A 19,303-nucleotide genomic window follows, 5' to 3' on the forward strand; every position below is an offset into this window, starting at 1 on the left:
CCCTGAACCTGCCGCTAACATGAAACTAATTGACCTTAACCCTTGAACTGAACCTCAAAGGAAATGTTTGATATTTTGGGAAATCCACCTATTTATTTTTCAGCCGAATGTTAGATGAGAAAACTTGGAAGCTGGAAAGCTGGAAAGTTTTTTTGCATCGATAGATTGAAAATCTGTAAGTTCTGTAAAAAATGAGGCTACTTCAGAATTCCAGTTCCTCTAATGGCCACATAAGGCTGACTCCAAAACTCCGTAATGGTAAAAATCCCAGAAATAAACAACTGCAGTTTTGGTCTCTAGTGAATGGGAGATTTTTTTAACTATATAACTCACTTATTTAATTTACATTAAGGCTTGAACCCATGCATTAGTCTGCTTTGATGAGTGCTTCAGGTGTAGTGATTAGTAAATAGTGCCTACAGGAGAGCGCCATCTAGGCCGCAAGGCAAACAGCGAATATGGCTGATACTGGTGAACGCTCACATAAACTGTGATGTCACCGCAGCCCCATAAACGATTTTAATGGCACCTCAGAACCAGACTTACTGCAGCATACGCCTCATGATTGCAACTCAGAAAAAACAGCATCAGTGCTGGTTTAGGAAAAACAGCAACAACTGTCTTGATGATCGAGGTGCATGAGGCAAAACGGCCGCACGTGTCAGCTGTGATGTCACTTTTAACCCCTGAGTGCCAGTGTGATAAGCTCAAGCATAAACTCATTTTAAAATCTGAACTGTGTCTATCAGCCGTCTTTGTGGTGTTTGTTCCTTTAATGTAATTAAACGCATGCCTCCCTGAGCCTGGTTCTGCTGGAGGTTTCCTTCCTGTTAAAAGAGTTTTTCCTTCCCACTGTCACCAAATGCTTGGTTATCAGTGGTTGTTGGGGGTTTCTCTTTGACAGATACAGTGGAGAAAGGACAGGAAAGCGAGGGCAGAGAGAGAGGGGAAGACATGCAGCAAGGGGCCGCAGGTCAGACTCGAACCCTCTTATCTTATCTTATCTTACCATAAAGCATTTCGAGGTGACTGTTGTTGTGATTTGGCGATATATATGAATAAAAATGAAATAATAGGACTTTTGTGTGTTTGATTGTACCAACACACCTCCAGTTTTGTTGAGTGCACTTCTAGTATTTTGAAAAGTGTGTTGACACTAGCGGGCAAGCTTTCTTCTGCCAGCTCATCTGAATTGCACTTCGACCCTGAAACACCCCTGTGAGGAAGTGAGCACCATGCTACACGTCCTCACCTTCGAGATTTCAAAATGAATTTCTGGACGCATACGTACAGCCTGTTTCCCTGCTTCATTCAGGCACAGCGATAAGTAGAAAAGCAATCATCCGGCCGCTTCCCTTCCTCTCTTTCTCTGCTGCTATTTATTTCGGTGTGTTTGTTCCAGGAGGGCGGGGGCTCTGACCCTCCACATGACCTCTGAGCCTTGACAGAGAAGAGGAGGGGGAAAAGAGGAAGGAGTGCAGGGAGAGAGGGAGGAACGCAGGGAGACCAAAGAAGAGGAGAGCATTGTGGGAAAGGAAGGAGGCTGAAGAGGCTGGAGGAGCAAGGTTTATGTCTAATGCAACGACACACTGCAGTTGTCGAGGTGAACGTATGTATTTGTGTAAGCGTGCACGTCTCTGTCAAGCATTTATGTTAACAGCTGAATATTTTAAGGCCACAGTGACACATTTACGGTGTCCTGTGTTTTCATGCCCTCAGTCCTCTTACATCATTCATTGTTTTGGTTTCCACCGCCGGGCGACTCTCTGGGAAACCCAGCTGGAAAAATGGCGTGACATTTACAGTGTCAATCTGCAGGGAAGCCCAGTGGCACATGAAGCACTTTAACTTAACTCCCCACAGTTCAAAGCCACGCCAGCTGATTTTATCTGGCTAATTTGATCCATGTGGTTATTTTTAAAGGAGCGGTGCACTGTTCACTGCTGAATTTACTTGTTCTCTGATATTTTATGTCTTCAGTCTGAGGATGTTCAAGATAATTTATCAAAGGGGCTGCCTGTGTTGCAACAACAGATAGATTAGGTTGATTTAAATATTTATAGTAGTTTATCCACAGGCTTATTTTATACTCTAAGTGGATACAAGTCACTACATGATGAGCAGGCAGTGACCTCACATCCAGCCCTCGTGTCAGCATTTGGTTGTACTAAACACATTTTAAAGCATCCAGTTTTTCCAGTATTGTTTTGTTTTACATGCGATGACCGATTCGCTGCAAAAACCAGACTTACATTTACTGTGATATGATGGTTCGTAACAGATGCTGTCCATCCACCCGTGACGCTGGGTGTAAACTAGCGTGTATTGATTTTTAAAATCAAGTTTAACTGTGAACCTTCAGACAAATTAAAAGTAAAAAAGAAACAAAATATCAATTTGCAGATATCAGTTTTAATTTGTATCATTTTTGTTACATCCAGTATTTTATGCATGAATGATGTAGAGGTCTCAAAAGCTTGTGCATCAAAGATGATAGACTTGGTGATACAGGGTTAATAACCACAGGCATTGTTGTTGTTGCCAGGAAGAATATAAGAAAGAATTGAATTGTAATAAAGAGAAACCAGCATCATTAAATGCTTCGAGTGTTATAGATGTTACCCAGGTGGCTGTAAAGTGGTTTTTGACCTAATAAATGCAACATAAATGCAAATTCTGTCCTGCGTTTGGAGCTAGAGGAACAAAATATTTCATAGGATTAATCAGGAACATGACTGTTTATATTAAATCTCAAACCCTGTAGTTTCTGAGATATTTTCTCTCACCTTACCCAGAGACACAGGACCACAAAGGCAGTGAAAATCCACAAAACAATCAGAAACACGTGCAAAGAGACGTGAAATGGCCAGTCTGCAGGTCCTCACAGTGGATGTATCTTTGTCAAGGGCCGAAACTCACTGCTGAAACTCAGAGGGCTTGTTTATGTCTCTCGTGTTTGTGTTTATGAATGTGTACTTGTGTTTTTCTTTTAAAAATTCCAGTTTGATCTTTTAGATTACCGTTAAATTATTAAGGCTTGATAAAATTTCCAAAGAAATTTGTAAATATAATCTGAAATTGACTCCTCTAACTTCCAACCAAGTCAGTATTACTAACTTCCTTTACCTCATTTCAAAGCTGGTGTCTTTCTTCCTCTTCTCTTTGCCTTTCCTCGTCTGTTTTCCAGGATTCATTTTCCTCTTTTTCTCCCTCTTCCTTCGGCCAATCACCCCTGAGGAGCAGCAGTTTGCTTCAATCACTGCAAACTAAATGGAAACACATGGAGGCTCATTTACTCACAGATTCCCAGAATTCCTGCCTATGAGGTCACTTTGTGTCTCCGTTGTATGTTGTTCGTGACTCTCGCTGCTCGGAAATGGAAGTACACGCCTACGCTCACCAAGAGCCACTGCAGGGCTGCATGCTGGACTGTGTGGGTTAAGACCAGTGAGGCTACAGCATTTTTGAGATTTATGGCTTTCTGGGTTTATCTGAAGTACTTCAGGAAGCTAATACAGATAAAAAAGACACACTGACTCAAGCGCTAATAGGACAAGAATAAATGAGCAGATGTTAAGTAGCACTGTTCATTTCACATCAATACAAATCTTAAATAATGAACTTGAAACTAACCATGGGAGCTAAATTTTATACTGTAGACTAAAAATATTGTGTAACTTCAGCAGATATGTATTATTTATACTAAATGATCAGAATCTACATTTAAATGAGTTTTATGGAGGTTTAATTGTGTGTAACAGAAAGTAATCTTCCTGGGAAGTGAGTCTTGAGATGACTCGACACTGGAACTTAATCTCAGGTCTTTTATTGTGAAATCTGTGTCTCGTGGGGACAGATTAATTCCACCTGGCTGAGTTAGCCTCTTGCATAATAACCAACAATAAGAGAGGACAGGCTGGCCCTGACTGTGCTCCTGCCTGCCAGCATCGCCTTCCAGGACCAACGTGGTGCCATGTTCCAGAGCGTGAGGAAATGCAACCTTTTTCCTTCTTCCTGCAATTCTGCTTCTTGTTTCTCTTCCCTCTCTTAACGAACTGCAGGCAAAAAACAAAGCAGAACGCTTCATATGAAAGCAATTCATAGTTTTAGATTTAATTTAATAGCCTTCTTGTTTTTGTTCTCACATGAATAACTTAAACAGACCTCACACTCGTCCTTGCTTTGGGGTTAAGCTCTGTTATTGAATGCAAACACAAACCTCCACCCCCGACTTTGTGTTTAAGAAGTGGAGAAACACCAACCTCTCAGGGGGTCTCTGCATGGGGCAGCACCTGGGGGGCCTGGCGGCCTGTGCATTTGTATGTGTGTGTCAGGGAGAGCCAAATGATAGTGGTCTCATGGATCTGCAGATGGACCCACCCCATACTGCCCTGATTACATCTTGAATTACTTAGGTGATGTCATAAATCTGTGTGTGTTTGCGATTCAGTGATCTAACCACATCTTGTGTAATTCGTTGCTTATCTAGTTTACACATTCCACACGCCTTCAAACACTTGCAGATAGCGAGTGAGAGTAATACAGTGGGCAAGCGAGATAAAGCTAGAGTCGTTTTGGTCTCGCTTTGAGGAATTCCACCGAAAACTTTGAGATTTAACCGCTGCTGAACTTCTGGGACCCTTTTTGCTTCCCTGTGTGTCACAGAAGAAGATGAAGCGCTTCCAGAAACGCACACAATGAAACCTCAAATCCCCAAAGTAACATCTCCCGTGCTTTGGAGGTTGTTCTGCACGTGTGCAGTTTTATTGTGTGATGCTGCTTCAGCGGAAAAGACGCCAGCGTTTCTTTGCAGAAGGGCTCAAAGCACACTCGAGTGGATGAGCACAGAGGGAATGGGTTTAATTTGCCTTGCAGGCGTCCTTCAGGAGCTGTAAACAAGATGTGTCTGCAATCTGACCTGCGAACAGCAAACGTCTGCATTCTCCATTTGTTGAGTCCTCATTACTTTGCAGCAATTATGCCCAGCACCAATGCTGTTGGGAGCACCAGACTGTGCCTCCAAATTTTGTGCTCCAGCAGTAAAATAAACTGAAGGCCAATTAAAATGCATAATTATTCCCTGTAATGCTGAGACTTTATAGCTCTGTGGAGACAACAGGATAAATGTTTATTTCACTGACCTAGATACAACAGAAGGATATATGACATTAACATAACCGTTAGCCGTCGGTATATGAAGTCACGTACACAAAAACTCTGTGATAACTTCATATACTACAGAACCAAGTTGAGCAGAAGCAAAATGTTTTTCTGTCGTGATATTTTTAAGTGAGTCGCATTCCTTGAGTCAGATATATTTCCCAACCTAACAGCACGATGATGTCTAAACAGATTAATACAGACAGCATTTATCTTCTGTGCTCAACTAAAAAAAAAAAAAAGAAACTGCAGGGTGAATTGCTGAGATTTTGAATGCAGCTCACAGCTCTCCAAACGTCTCACCATATTTTTCTTTATGAACACTAAACAAAGTCTGGTGAGGCATCCGAGAGACCTGCTCTGTTTTCTGAATCACTCTGCATCAGGCTGGCTGCTGACTGCAAAGCAGCAGGTCTGTGGTTTCGCGCCTGCTGCTAATCAAATTAAAGAGCAGTACCCTCATCACCTCCACACAGTCTGTCACATCAGGAGATCAACAGTAAGAGAGCTCTGTAATTGGCTGGTTAAAGTGAACAGATGGTCAGTAAACTGCTCAGTTTCACTCTGGGTGAGTGGGGATGATTTAATTACTGATCAATTAAATATGAACGAGTTCATTCTGCAGTAAAGAAGTCATAAACTGGGATCTACGTCCTGATAGTAGGCTAATTCTCACCATGTGACCTGTGACCTTTTATGGTTTCGCACCTGTAGATCAAAGAGGTGTTTCATCGCCTCAGTGTCTCGGCGGCTTCGCTGCTCTTTCACGGTCATTTGTATGATTAACACTGTCGCTCGTGTGTTATCTGAGAAGTTCCGGTGGTTTCAGTCCCACGTGCTCATGTAACAGTTTATTAATCACGGCGTCTGCGCCTTCAGTGCCACCGGAAGCTAATCTTTACCTTTAAAAAATAAAAGCCCACACTCGTTTTTGCCAAAATGAGTTCTGTGTTGATTAAAAGGCGTTAAATGGGTTCATTATCAAAGTGATTCTCAAAGACAGGGCTATTTTTATATTTATATTTTATAAAACAAGTAACTTATTTCAAAAAATGTTCAAGATTAAATATCACGTTTAAGGTTATTTTATACTGCCTTAGTTCTTTTTATTTATTTATTTATTTAGTGTCCCCACTGAGTCCAAGGGTGGTGGGTGATACAAAATGCGACAGCGCTTTAGAGCAGCGGTCCCCAACCTTTTTTTGCGCCACGGACCGGTTTATGCCCGACAATATTTTCACGGACCGGCCTTTAAGGTGTCTCGGATAAATACAACTAAATAAAACTAGAACCAGTATCGAAAAAAAGATTTATTCATAACACACATGAAAAGACCTAGGAAAACAGAGTTAACAATAAAAACGATAACAAAATAACGCTGAAAACCGATAAAAACCCTGAAAACCATACATTTTACACCTGAGCCTCAACTCTCGCGGCCCGGTACCAAACTACTCACGGACCGGTACCGGTCCGAGGCCCGGGGGTTGGGGACCGCTGCTTTAGAGGAGGATTACCTTATTTTGAAATTCATGACCGGAAGCATTCCCTGCTCAGTGCTGCAGACTTGACTCCTGTAAGGGAAGAAGAGGTGACCAGTTTACTTTCTCCGCTCAGAGCGCTCAAGAGACAGTAATCAGCCGTCACTAAGAGGTTTACCTGCCCTGCACCTCAGCCCTGCGTCGGTGGATTTTACAACCAAACTAGAAGAGTGGGTTTATTTCCCGGAGAATGACGGAACTGTAGGTACATATCAGATAAATCACTTTATTTTATCTTTTTTTTGTGTGGTCAGCTGTTGATTTGTGGTCATAGATTACACTTTGAGGAGATTTGTAGTTTTGTGTAACAAAAATAAGAAGAATGAAGCAGTGTGTGATTTTATTTATGAACATGTGTGTGTGTGTTTTCTGAGAGGCACTCCCTTTAGTTTCAGCGTGCGCTGCCTGCGCAGTTTGGCTCAACGAGCAGACAAATCTGAAGGAACGCAGTGTTTAAAAATAAAGGTTTCAGCACGTGTCCCCGACTTCTGACGTCATAAACAACGTAAAGCTATGCGTGTTTAATGAATTTAATTTCTAAAATACTTTTTTTCTGGGGACACAATACAGCCAGACTCTTATTTCATCCACCAGTCAACTCTGACTCACCGCGCAGTGACAGAATAGGCGATGTTGGACAATCGCTCCCCATCTGGGCTCGTGATGATCTAATTTCTAAGAAGATTAAGTGTTGCAGAAGAAGCGCCTTAGACATCCCCCCCCCCCCCCCAGACGGGGGAGGCTGACATATTACTCTATTTTATAGCACGTCACTGCTACATGTGCTGCTTCAGGAGCAAACTACTACCCAAGAGTGGAGGTCACAGCCAGGAGACACTCGCTGTAAGAGTCTGATGTTTTGTTTTTGTAAAAAATATGTATGTATATCGGCTAAAGTTTATTAATACTTGAAAACAAAAGCCTCGTGGGTCAGTCAGAGCTGACTGGACCTGTATCTGTGGCTGCATGTGTCGATTTGCTCCAATGGTACCAATCAGTCAGCTGCAGGAAGGCTTCAGGAGGACATGGGATGATCTGAGAGGCTGCAGTTACATAACGCGCACGGAGGGAGAGAGGGGAAGTTAACTAGAGTTCGCCTTCATTCAGTTTGGCAGCATTTTAGAATAGAATAGAAAAATAGAATATTTTTGATTATTATCCTCCAGACATTTATGAGCGGGTGGGGGAGGAACAGTAACGTTAAACCTAAAGCCAGAAAAAAGGGTTTGTTCAACATTAAAGACTCGTTACAGCGCACATTGCGTCACCTGGGGTTTCACATGAAGTCTGCTTTACTGTACTTAGCAATAATCGCTGTGAGTTATCAGCCAAGGAGAAGCAGGCTGGATGTACACCCACGGCACGAGATGGAAAATTAGTCACCATTAACTCTCAGACACAAACTGCATTAGCGTGAAACCACCTTGTGGGAAAACAGCCAGATAACAGACGGAGTAAGCTTTGCTTTTATGGCAAAAATAAACGGATTAATGGAGGAGAAAATAAAAGCTTTTGTCAACAGTCGCCTGCTGAGCGCAATTACGCGCCACTCTGCGGAGAATAACAACAATGAAAGCAGCCGCAGAGTCGCGCGTTCAGGCGTGTAGTACGTGTTTGTCCCAGGAGATGACAGGACTCATGGGTGGCTCCGGTCCGTTTTGGTGGAGAGACTTTAAACAAACTGGGCCTGAGAGCAGAAACAGATGTTAGTTCGGCCTCCTCTGTGGTTGATTGCATCATCAGCAGTGGCCCAAATTCCAGCTTCCAGGAAAGGTGATGCAAAGAAATCCCAACCAGCCGTCTGAGAGTTTCTCCCTCCGTTCGTATTTAGGCTGATAGGGCGAATAGGAGTACACATGTATGTGATGCCCACCTCGGTGTGTCGCAGTGAGGCTCAGAGGTCAGTCAGTTTTATGTTGACGTTGTGGTTGAGACAGAATTGCGCTGGGAACCCACGCTTGAGCTCAAGGACAACAAACATTGGAGTCACGCTTCATCGACACTACAAAGCTCCCAGTAGGGGTACGTGTGTATAAGCGTGTATTCGTGTATTCATATCTTTGTGGGTACCAAAAATTGAAAGTTTACTACTTGTGGGGCCCAAAATCCTGGTGCCCACCAGTTTGAAGGCATTTTGAGACTCAAAATGTCCTTTTGGTGACAGGGTTACAGTCAGGTTTAGGGTGAGGGTTAGCCATTCATTTTTCATGGTTAGGGTAAGGGGCTAGGGAAAGCATTAGATGTCCCCACAAGACAGGAATACCTGTCTTGTGTGTGTGTGTGTGTGTGTGTGGTAAAAGCCAGGGATAAGAAATTGGTTTTAGAGAGATCTACTAAAAAATGAGAAGCGCTGTGATTGGTTGTCTGATCTTTTGGGAACTGGCTGCATAATTAATTGCACTCCTTGTGATCTTGTATTAAGTAATTCAAGTCTGTCCCAGCCATCAGTGTGAGCGTCTCTCTGTGTGATGGTGATGACTTCAGTGATTGAATTTCCTCACTAATAACATTACACAACAGTCTCCTCTCTGTCACTTAGATGCAAGCGAAGTTTGTAGCTCTGCGACTCCTTCTACACAAAACTGCCTTCGCTGCAGGAATATGACCACGTTTTCTCCTACAAATGGGTGACAAATTAAAATAAAAGGAAAGAAAAGTCAGGGCCAGAACAGCTTGATTACTTTGAGGCATGATTTTCCAGAGGAGAAAAGGAGTGCCATTCTTCCTCATTCGGTGTTTTGATGATGGTGGTGGGGAGCACTTTGCCAAAAACACTTCAATTACGTCAAGATGACTGTGACGGAATAGAATATGATTCATATCATTTTCTAACTAATCAGACTAGTTACTGAACCTTCAGGCTCTGTTTTCATCCCAGAAGAAACCTCCCCCATTATTTCATCACCGGATAAAAGCAGTCACTCAGAAAGGAGGCCAGCCAGCCATGCCCATCCCACAAAACTAATAATGAAGCCTGTTAGTTAGAAATTGAGTTATATCTGATACTATTTTTTTTTAAAAGCATCTTACACGTTTTATTTCATGAATTAACTGGAATAACTCGTTGAGAGTGAGTGGACAAACATGACTTTTTCTGTCACAGTATTTTTGCCAGAGTAAAAAGCCCAGCAAAAAGAGAGGCCCAGCAGTTTGTTTGCTGCTCTCAGCTGTTCCTGAGGTGTTGTAATTGTAGATGCATATTGGGATTGTTAGACCATGAAGCTGCTGGAAATACGTTTTGATGGCCATGTTATCGAAAGTTTAGTTGGCAAATGTGAAAATAACAAATAAATAGCGTACAAAGCTTTGACACGTAGAGATCCATTAAAATATGGGTAAAAAATAAAGCATTTTGTCTCCTTTTCCAGGCCTTTTGAGTCAAATTTAACCATAAAACTCATAAAAATCCAGAGAAACTGTTTCTCCAGCATCTGAAGAAGCCTCCACCCTTCTGTACCAGTTCTGACCGGTCCATTATTCCTGTTTGTCTTTGTACAGTCGTGGTCAGTCTCATTATATATATATTTTTTTAGTTCATCAGGTGTGGTGTTTCTTTGCTTGGACTTGTGCTGCATAAATATAACTGGTATTTTTTTGCCCCCTTTGTGTTAAAATGAGCGCTGACAAGTTAATGTCGCTTTCTTTATGACTCTCAGAGGCTCAAATTAGACGGAGCTGTTTATGATGTCATCTTAATGTTCTGGCTGTCAGACGGAGAGAGTTGCTGCCCTGCTCGGTTCCTTTGCTGCTCGTAGCTGTTTGTGCAAAGTGTTGTTGTAGGACCAGAGAGAGAAATGAAGGAAATGAGGGTGTAAATCACATCTGGTACAATAGGCAATAAAAGATGCCATAATGTCATCTATGGGATGGTGAAGTCTTGTTTTGTCCCTAATCATAGGCTTCAATTTCACCCATCAGAACTGGAGCTTCTTGGATGGGCTCATAGAACCAATATCCACATAACAACCCACATTATTTATCATTCAAAATGCTCCAAAAATTCCACTCAAGACGTGCAATTCAGTGAGGTGAGTTAGTGGAGAGGCAGCCTACACCAGTGCATGCATCCACTTGTCATTCAGATAATAATTTCAAGCTCAGAGCCTGAAAACAGGTTAAATGGGTGATTTATACCTTAAACTGGCATTTACTTGTCCAGCAGGGGGCGACTTGATATATAGAAAACGTCCCCTTCGCTCTATGACGTTGGTGAACACCTTCCCGATGAGTTTGTTGTGTCAGTTGCTTGGTTGAAGTGATACTGAACGCAGGGCAAAGTTTATTTTTGGAAATTTTGATTGTCAGCCCAACAAGGGACAATTGTTGAAAATTAGCAATAGCTATAAACTTATGTGCGTTACATCAGTTTCGTGTTTGAACTTGGACTATGTTAAACTGCACTGTTGGTCTGCATTAGAGTCACAAAGGAGGATAAAGCATGTTTCATAGCTGGCCTTAGTTGGGATATGAGTACGCAGTGACCCTCGTTTCAAAGTTGGATACCTCAGCTTGAGGCTTCATCAGAGGACTTTACCGGTGACGTCACTGCGGCTACATCAAGAGGTCATTCATTGAACTGCAGTTTCTGGCACTTCCACGTTGGTTTAGGAGGTTTCAGTAGTTGTTACAGATCAGGCCTGTATCGGCTTTTATTGACCCGTGATTATCTGTGACCTCAATTGTGTCTTTTTCTTTAAATAGTCTTGTTGGAGTTTAGCCACATTCTTACGACTCAGGAGGAACCATTTCACTTTTTACTACACTATGTTTATCCTGCAGTAATTGCTGTCGTGCAGGATAAGATCTGACATCTGAAACATGATGATGACGATGATGATGAAGAAGCATGGATGTCACCAGTGTAACGTCACCCATCAGTGGGCTTTTGAAGCCTTTTACCATTTTGACTTTTTTCAGCTGGGGGTGGAACTGAGGGAGAAACCGCTCATGATGACTTGTGAATCACAAAATAGCCACACCCTAACTCATACTCTGCTTCATCTTCCTTGTTGGTCTAATTCCTGGAAACCAAAATATTGAGTGAATATCATATAGTGTTAATTGAGACTTCAAACTCGTGATTTAAACCATAAACTCATTAAGAAAGTCTTTAGGCCTCCATAGAGGCCTGACGCTAACTGGGCTGAAAACACCTGGAGTGTTAATAATAAGTGGGGAAGTTACCCTTTCATGTCTTTGCCAGTATCGGGGGAAGGGTTTGAGGTGTTTTCACCCGTCAGACACTGTCTGAACTTCCGATTGCTCATCACAGAAGAGAGCCGTGTGTCTTCATCCCGGAGATTTGAGTTCATCAGACCATCGTGTGTCAGAGCTGAGCTAATTAAAACAGACGGTACAACAAATGATTCAGGTCTGCTTAACTGGAGCCACTTTATTTAACTGCCCGGACCGTTTCCCTGCACCATCCTTCAATACAGACAGCAATTTAATTTTATACTGTTCACATGCTCATTAATGCAACTCTCGACATGATCAAGACGACCTGTTAAAAGTCAAACTGAGCATCAGAAAAGGGAAGAAAGGTGATTTAAGTGACTTTGAGTGTGGTGTGGTTGTTGGTGACAAACGGGCTGGTTTGAGTGTTGCAGAAGCTGCTGATCTGCTGAGATTTTCTTACACAAACATCCGTAGGATTTACAGGGAAGGGTCCAAAAGAGAGAAAATGAGCGTCGGTTTTCTAGGCAAGAATGCTTTGTTTATGTCAAAGGTCACAGGAGAAGACCAGACTGCGCTGAGCTGACAGGAAGGCAGCACTAACTCAAATAGCTGTGCAGAAAAGCATCACTGAGCATGCAGCACATCAAACCTTGAAGGAGATGTGTTATGGCAGCAGAAGACCACAGTGCGCACTCCTGTCAGCTTTTCTTGGCACGCTTTGGGCTCCTTAGTACCAACATTTAAAGTCCTCAGTCCACCTGAGTGTTGCTGCTGACCACGTCCATCTCTTTACAGCCATGCTGATCTACTGATAACTGCTTCCAGCAGGACAACACACTGTGTCGCACACCTCAAATCATCTCAGACAGTTACTCAAGTGGCCTCAATCCAATCGAGCACCTTTATGATGTACTGGAACAGGAGATTCACATCATGGATGTGCAGCTGATAAATCTGCAGTAACTGTGTGACGCTGTCAACTAAATATGTACCAAAATCTTAGAGGGAAGCTTGCAGCACCTTGTTGAACCTGTGCTATGAAGAATTAACGCAGTTCTGAACGAAAAACCAGTACTAGCAAGCTGTACCTAATGAAGCGTCCGGGGAGTGTATCTCAGTTGTTTTTAGCAGCTTTTAAATAAGATTTCACTTCTTTTTTCACTCCGATATCTAAAAACCACCAATGCTCAGTGGGCTCTGTTTTGACAGAGAGGATAACTACTTGTAATGTTATTAAAACACATCCAGTTGGTTTGATTAAAAGAATAAATGAGAGCTGCATAGTTTCTAATCATTTATCAGCACAGTGAAGTTTGACCTCGGTCTTAAATGAACCTGAACCCAGAGCCACACTCTCTGTTTTCACACTCTGAATGCTGGTTAAAGAAACCTCCCCCTCTCCTTCTGTTCACTGAATTTGAGAAAAGCAAATTTCACTTGTGTTGCATGTGTTTGCTCCTGTTCGTTTGACTGTTTTTATTCCAGGGTGTAACCTGTGAGGAATCTTTTTTTTCCACATAGCAGTGTTTTGAAACTTCAGGCCTCATTAAAGCGTGTCCCCTGGGTGGCCTGCATGTGTCGCAGGATACATGTTGCAACGCGAAAAGACTCCACCAAAGCTGAAGTTCTCCCGTTTGTGCCGGCGGTTTCCCAAGAACTCCGTTTGACGGGGCAGCTGGAAAATACCAAAAGACGGAAATAAAATCCTGATAACTGATGAGAGTTTGTCCCAGAGCAAAATCACAGGAGGACTGAGAATTTCTGAAGAAGTGAAGCAACTTGTATAAAAGAAGCAAACAGTTCAATCTCAAACTGAACTCAAAGTTTACTCATTTCAGACCCTCTTTCAAATTTCAAGCCGCATGTTTTTTATACTCTAACCTGACCTCAGTCTGACCCCAGTGTGAGATTCACAGGTCCCCTTCAGATGCCTCTGTGATGTGCTGGAAACTCTGAAGCTGAGCTAAAAATCTCACTCTGGTATTTTTAATGTTTATTACGTATTTAAAAAGCTAAAGAAAAATAACCACGACTGAGTCAGAACTGATAAGAGTCATCAGAAATACAAAGATTTAACACCGGGACAGTAACGATTCAGAGCTGCACAAATCAACCCTGCTGATAAACAGTTTTTTCACTCAGACGGAGGCACGAATATGACTCAAGACGGCAGATTTTATTTGTTGAAAGAGATCTGTTTAAGCAATCCAAAGTATTCTCAGTAAACACACCCAGTGAGGGTCGGGCAGTCACAAGAAACACATGACGGCTGTGCGATTTAAAGAAAAATGTTTTTATGCTCATTGCGAGCGTGCTTCTCTCATTTCTAAACACGGAGACCGCACATAAAGCAGCAATTTGACTCACAAGATCTGAAAATTATACAAGAAAACAAACTATTCAAGACCAAATTCTTCCAAAGGTTGACCAAAAGTGGGTCAACTGGTTTTTAACATACAACCAGATGGCTCTGAACTGGTTCTGCTGTTTCTGTTTTTCTAAACGATGCATGGAAAGCTTTTCTCTAATTCGCCTATTAAATGATGGAGGCTTGTCTGAATGCAAGTCTTTGGGTCACTGAAGAAGCAAAAGCAACAGCTCTGTGCAGCAGAGACGGTGTCAAAAATGACAGCGAGAGAGCGAGTGTAGCTTTTACCAAGGGAAGTACTGCCGTTTCCAGGGTTATTAAAGTAACCTTAAATAAACTAAAATCAAAAACTAAAACAGTTGTTTTTTTTGTTTTTTTTTAAGATCACCCAATCTAAGGTTTATGCCTCAGCTGCCCTAAATTAACAGAACTGGTAATTAGCTATTATTTTTGTCTAATGGTAATTTACTCTTTAAATTTTTAATATTAAATTATAATAATTGTTGTTATCTGTGAATTTTCAAATGTACTTTTACCAAAAATACTGAAAAAATATTAAAACATTTTTTTAATTAAGACACCAAATTAGTTTTTTTGCAAACACGAACAATAAATTAGTTTTAGCGGTTGAATGCTTGATTAATTTCTCACTTCTCAGGTTGCCGGCTCAGATTTGGGTATCTAAACGTAAATTCAGTCTTTTTTTTTCTGACAGATATCTAAATTATTTGTGTACTTGTCTTTATGACAGATGCTCTAATTTATTTATTTATTTATTTATTTATTTATTTATTTATTTATTTATTTATTTTAAGCACTGTAGGTGTAAAAACTGGACTTCAGTGAGTAAAAGGACTGGCACTTGACTCTTTTCTGCTCTTACTGAACACACAAACTGCTTTTTACTACTGGCCTCTTTCAGCCATTCACACTAGCTGGTTTTTTCCATTCCTAAGCAATTTAACACAGATGCATAATGTCAGCGTGTTACTGAGCATAGAACAAATTCTCACCTCAGACACTTTGTCAGTATCGGATATTTCCCTGTTTTTTCACCCCTTTATTGTTTTCTAACCATTGGTGAGGCGACTCTCAGTGTTAGTAGGTTTAATCTGCTATGACTGAAGTAAAAGAGTGGAAACTGAAGAGCTGTGGATAAACTGTGGTCCTGAAAAACCTGCACTTCTACATGTTTAACCAGTTAAATAACTGGAGTTCTGAGCTCGAGGCTTCGGGTGTTCCCTGTGTCTTTCTCGGGAAAGACACTTTATTTCCTGATGAGATGCTGTGATTAGGCACGAGGTGTTTTGAAACCGACAGTTTCAGTGTGGTAATTTGTTTCCACTGATGAGGCTGAAGGGTCTTTGGGAATGCAAGACTAATGCGTGACTCTGTAAGAGCAGCCCGAGGACCTCCAGTCACACATTTTCACACAGTGTGGGGCAGGCAGGGCCCTCTGAGCAAACACTGTGGATTCTTGGAGTGTTTTCCTTCAAGTGTCCTCTGGCTCTCTGAAAAAGTGCTTGTAAATCTCCCCCCGGCTTCATTCCTCACTCTGTCCCATCTATCTGCTTTTCCTCTCCCCCTCGATCTCTTTCAGCCGCTTTTTGACTCCCTTTTCGCTCTGATTTCTCCTCACAGATCTCCAGTGTTTTGATGTCACATTCCTGAAGTTTCTGAGGAACTTGGAGGACCGACCGGGCAGCAGACGGCGAGGCAGCCAGAGATCCCACTCTTGATCCCCTGCGTGCTCTTTGCCTGAGCCAGGATAAAGACGAGAGTTTGAGGAGACGAGGGCTCGGCGTTCGCTTTGATATGGATTTTCTGCGTAGGAGGGGAAGACAGAGGGAGCTGATCTGAGATCAAGACCTTTCTCCTCTCCCTTCCTGAGTCACATGTCAGTGTGAGGCTCAACCGCCGGGTTGCTATCGCTACTCTGACCGACCTAAATACTTGTTTACTCGCTTGGAGAAGCAGAACAGACTGAATATCTGAGCTGAGAGTGGGGAAAAACAGCCAAGAGAGCTTCTTATCAACTCAGCACTGTTTGCTTCCCGCTGAATTTCTCCTGCTGGAGCTCAAACGGCCCGAGGAACCCAACCGCCACATCAAGATGCCTGCAAAGACGCCCATGTACCTAAAAACAACGACTCCCAAGAAGGGAAAGAAGCTGAAGCTCCGGGACGTCCTCTCAGGTGATATGATCAGCCCCCCGCTGGGCGACGTGCGTCACAGCGCACACGTAGGGCCCGAAGGCGAGGGCGACATGTTTGGAGACGTGGGCTTCCTCCAGGGTAAGATGGACATGCTGCCACCCACGAGCCGGACGCAGAACGGCCACGCCCGCTCGCACAGCATGGAGAGAGACTTGGGAGAGGGCCTCACCGCGAAAGATGACGTGCACAGCTACGCCTTTAACGGCTTCCATTACCAGCACTCGTCCAGCGGCCTGCTGAAGAACACCATCTCCATGCCTGTGTTCATCGCTCACGAACAGGCTCCACCCAAACCGCCGCGCCTCCATCTGGATGGTCCCTCCCACCACCATCAGCAGCCTCCTGCGGCTAGCCCCAAACAGAACAATGGCTGCAGCCAGAGAGACGGTCAGCGCCAGCAGCACCCGACTGTGTCGCTCTGTGAGAACGGCGTGGTGGGTCGCTTGGCGTCCGAGCCTTGCCGTGACATCTCCCTCTCCCCAGCCATCCGCAGACTCGTCCCCTCCTCCGGCTCCCTCTCTGAGGGCTCCTCCGAGGACTCCATGTCAGAGATCTGCGGGCCACAGGACGTTCGCCGGGGCCTCAGCCTGGACTCCGACACCTACCTGAGCAACGAGGATCTTCGGAGCGAACGCAGCGAGTCGCCCTGCACCGTCTTCCACCACGCCGGCCTCACAAAGCCCTCTGGTGTGTCGCGCTCTGACTCCATTGCGGGGTTGAACCTGGATCTGGGCCCATCCATCCTGGAGGATGTGTTGAGCATCATGGACCGCTACAAAGCTGAGGACAACCACTGCGAGCTGTGATTGAGATTAATGAGACAAAAAGATATATTTATACATGGTTTAATATATCCTTTAAAACTCTGAACAGACTGATGGAGACAAAAGATGGAGGGACTGACGGAGGAGGGAGGAGAACTTTTTTTTTTTCACCAACTCCTGAGAGCCGAGTCTGAAGGTGATAAAAGACTTCAAGAAGCTTGAAATGCAGGACGTTGCTGCTCGAGCCTTCAAAGCTGAACCTCATGCACATAGACATTTAAACTATAACACGGGGTTGCCAACGGTTACATGCACACCATCATTCTCACGGTGTCCAAACAAACCTGCAGACCCTCCTTTATTTAAAACAAATACACCCATTTGCATCTATTTTTGGGCAGGTGTTTTCTGCCCATTTTAGAACCAAAACAGGTCCATAAGCATCCTGTTGCTTTCAGCTGATGGGGGAAGTCTTTCCTGTGAGTGTATTAAATACCTGCAGCTTCACAAGGATACATGTGGGAGTCCCCACAGCGAAACAGCTGCACATATTTAACCAAACAGTCCAACAGAGCTAACTGTATTAGTTATTTAGAACTATTAATTAACCCTGCAACAAAGCTTTTCAAAAAAACTTTTCAACTTACAGTGTTTATGGATGTTTACCGTAACAGCAGGCTGTATAGGAGGACGACATCTTTAATCATTAATTTAACCAATAAAATAAGCAAAGAGGCGTTTAGAATTTTTACCAGCAAAACAAATTTGGCAGATTTATCCTGAAAATTACCTAAAATACGTCGCTGCTCCTCTTTCTGGGTTATTTAAAGTGAGGAGGCATCCAAAAATGACACAAAAAAGATTATCGTCTTTTAAAACTGTCCCACATTCTGAGACAGCTTCCCACATTTTTAATGGACCTAGTATAGAAAAGTAAAACAGCTGCGCTGATCCACAAGTACATCCCAGCTGAGAGCGTGGGATAGAGAAGTGTGCAAAACGAACAAGTTATCAGAGGAAATGCAGGCTGTCCTTCACCTGTGACATGCATCATTTTTGTGTGTTTAATTGTCCCACATAAACATCGCCGCCCTCATCTCACCCCAACTGAGAGCAGAAAGTTGGCAGCCCTGCTCCAAGTTAACCAGCACAGTTGCAGTAACATCACCACTGCTCCCTTTAATCTGTATTGCCTGTTAATCTGACTCTCACTGAGGATTTCCTGCTCACTTCTCTGCAGAGTCAAATATATTTGTCTCCAGATCGGCCTGGGAAAACAGGAGGAATCTCCAGCTGCACAGCTATTAATTCTTTCAGGATAAATGTGTATTTATGCAGCAGAGTTAACATTGCATACATAGACTAAGCTACAAACTGCTAATACTACTAGTTTAATGCTGCAGGTTAAATTCTTCATCTTTGCTTTCTAAGGTGTGATTTGGGGATGAAATGTTGACATCTCCACTCTTTTACATCAACTCTGCTGCTGCTGACTTTACTGTCATCCTCTAATATGATTGTATCCCATTTAATCAACATTTCACTGGCAGGTTTAACCTTGTGGTTTTTTTTTTTTTGTTGTTGTTTTTTTTAATATATCATCAGAGAGAAGCTGGGTATGCTTAATGTTGGTGTTGTTTAAAAGCTTTAAGGGTAAGAATAAGAAAAGGTGCTGCTTTGAGTTTTGAGATATGTCTTTATACATGCTGTGGCTCACTCTCTGCCTCCCTGACGTTCACTGTCTGCATGTTCACAGTAGCCTATTATTCAAATGTCATCTATGATGTATAATTAATCTGTAAATGTACGAATAAAATGTTTCCTACTGCAAAAACTTTGCGGTTGCTTCTTTGCAGACACACACTTTACAGACATTAACACTAGTAGGCATACTTTATGGGTGTTTTTCACATGCAGCGATGAGGTGAATAAAGATTTCCAAACCTGAACCACAGTGATGTAAATACAAAAAGATTCATTTTTAATAGTTTTCAGATTAAATTTCAAACCACTAAAAACTAGTTTTCAATTCAGCGCAGGTGCAGTAAAAGTGTAAATCTGTATAATAAATGTTAA

At 42.7% G+C, this 19,303-nt stretch overlaps 1 protein-coding gene and 1 long non-coding RNA gene across 6 annotated transcripts; one reads left to right on the forward strand and one right to left on the reverse strand.

The window, feature by feature from the left end:
- Nucleotides 1-2,392: 2,392 nt before the first annotated feature.
- Nucleotides 2,393-6,166, reverse strand: LOC309687122. Of its 2 annotated transcripts, none has more exons than XR_014270638.1 (2): nucleotides 5,869-6,166; nucleotides 2,393-3,266 (listed from the first exon to the last, which is right to left on the reverse strand). It is a non-coding gene; the product is annotated as an uncharacterized lncRNA (long non-coding RNA). The 2 variants fall into 2 exon arrangements; XR_014270639.1 differs by having other exon boundaries at nucleotides 5,837-6,166.
- Nucleotides 3,262-19,061, forward strand: LOC309687121 (cdc42 effector protein 3). 4 transcript variants are annotated; one of them, XM_082501839.1, is made up of 2 exons: nucleotides 3,262-3,985; nucleotides 15,889-19,061. In XM_082501839.1, exon 2 carries the CDS (start codon nucleotides 16,361-16,363, stop codon nucleotides 17,267-17,269), a length of 909 nt encoding a protein of 302 aa, XP_082357965.1. In that variant the 5' UTR covers nucleotides 3,262-3,985; nucleotides 15,889-16,360; the 3' UTR covers nucleotides 17,270-19,061. The 4 variants fall into 4 exon arrangements, with proteins under 4 accessions (XP_082357965.1, XP_082357962.1, XP_082357963.1 ...); XM_082501836.1 differs by lacking the exon at nucleotides 3,262-3,985 and adding an exon at nucleotides 6,713-6,906; XM_082501837.1 differs by lacking the exon at nucleotides 3,262-3,985 and adding an exon at nucleotides 6,713-6,902.
- The last annotated feature ends 242 nt before the right edge of the window (nucleotides 19,062-19,303 follow it).

Source organism: Aulonocara stuartgranti (genome assembly GCF_965226115.1).
Source record: "Aulonocara stuartgranti genome assembly, chromosome: 14".
NCBI classification, from domain to species: Eukaryota; Metazoa; Chordata; class Actinopteri; order Cichliformes; family Cichlidae; genus Aulonocara; species Aulonocara stuartgranti.

What these genes read in the sequence shown, in the direction of transcription:
- LOC309687121 (XM_082501839.1), top strand. Translation starts at nt 16,361, where the DNA reads ATGCCTGCAAAGACGCCCATGTACCTAAAAACAACGACTCCCAAGAAG.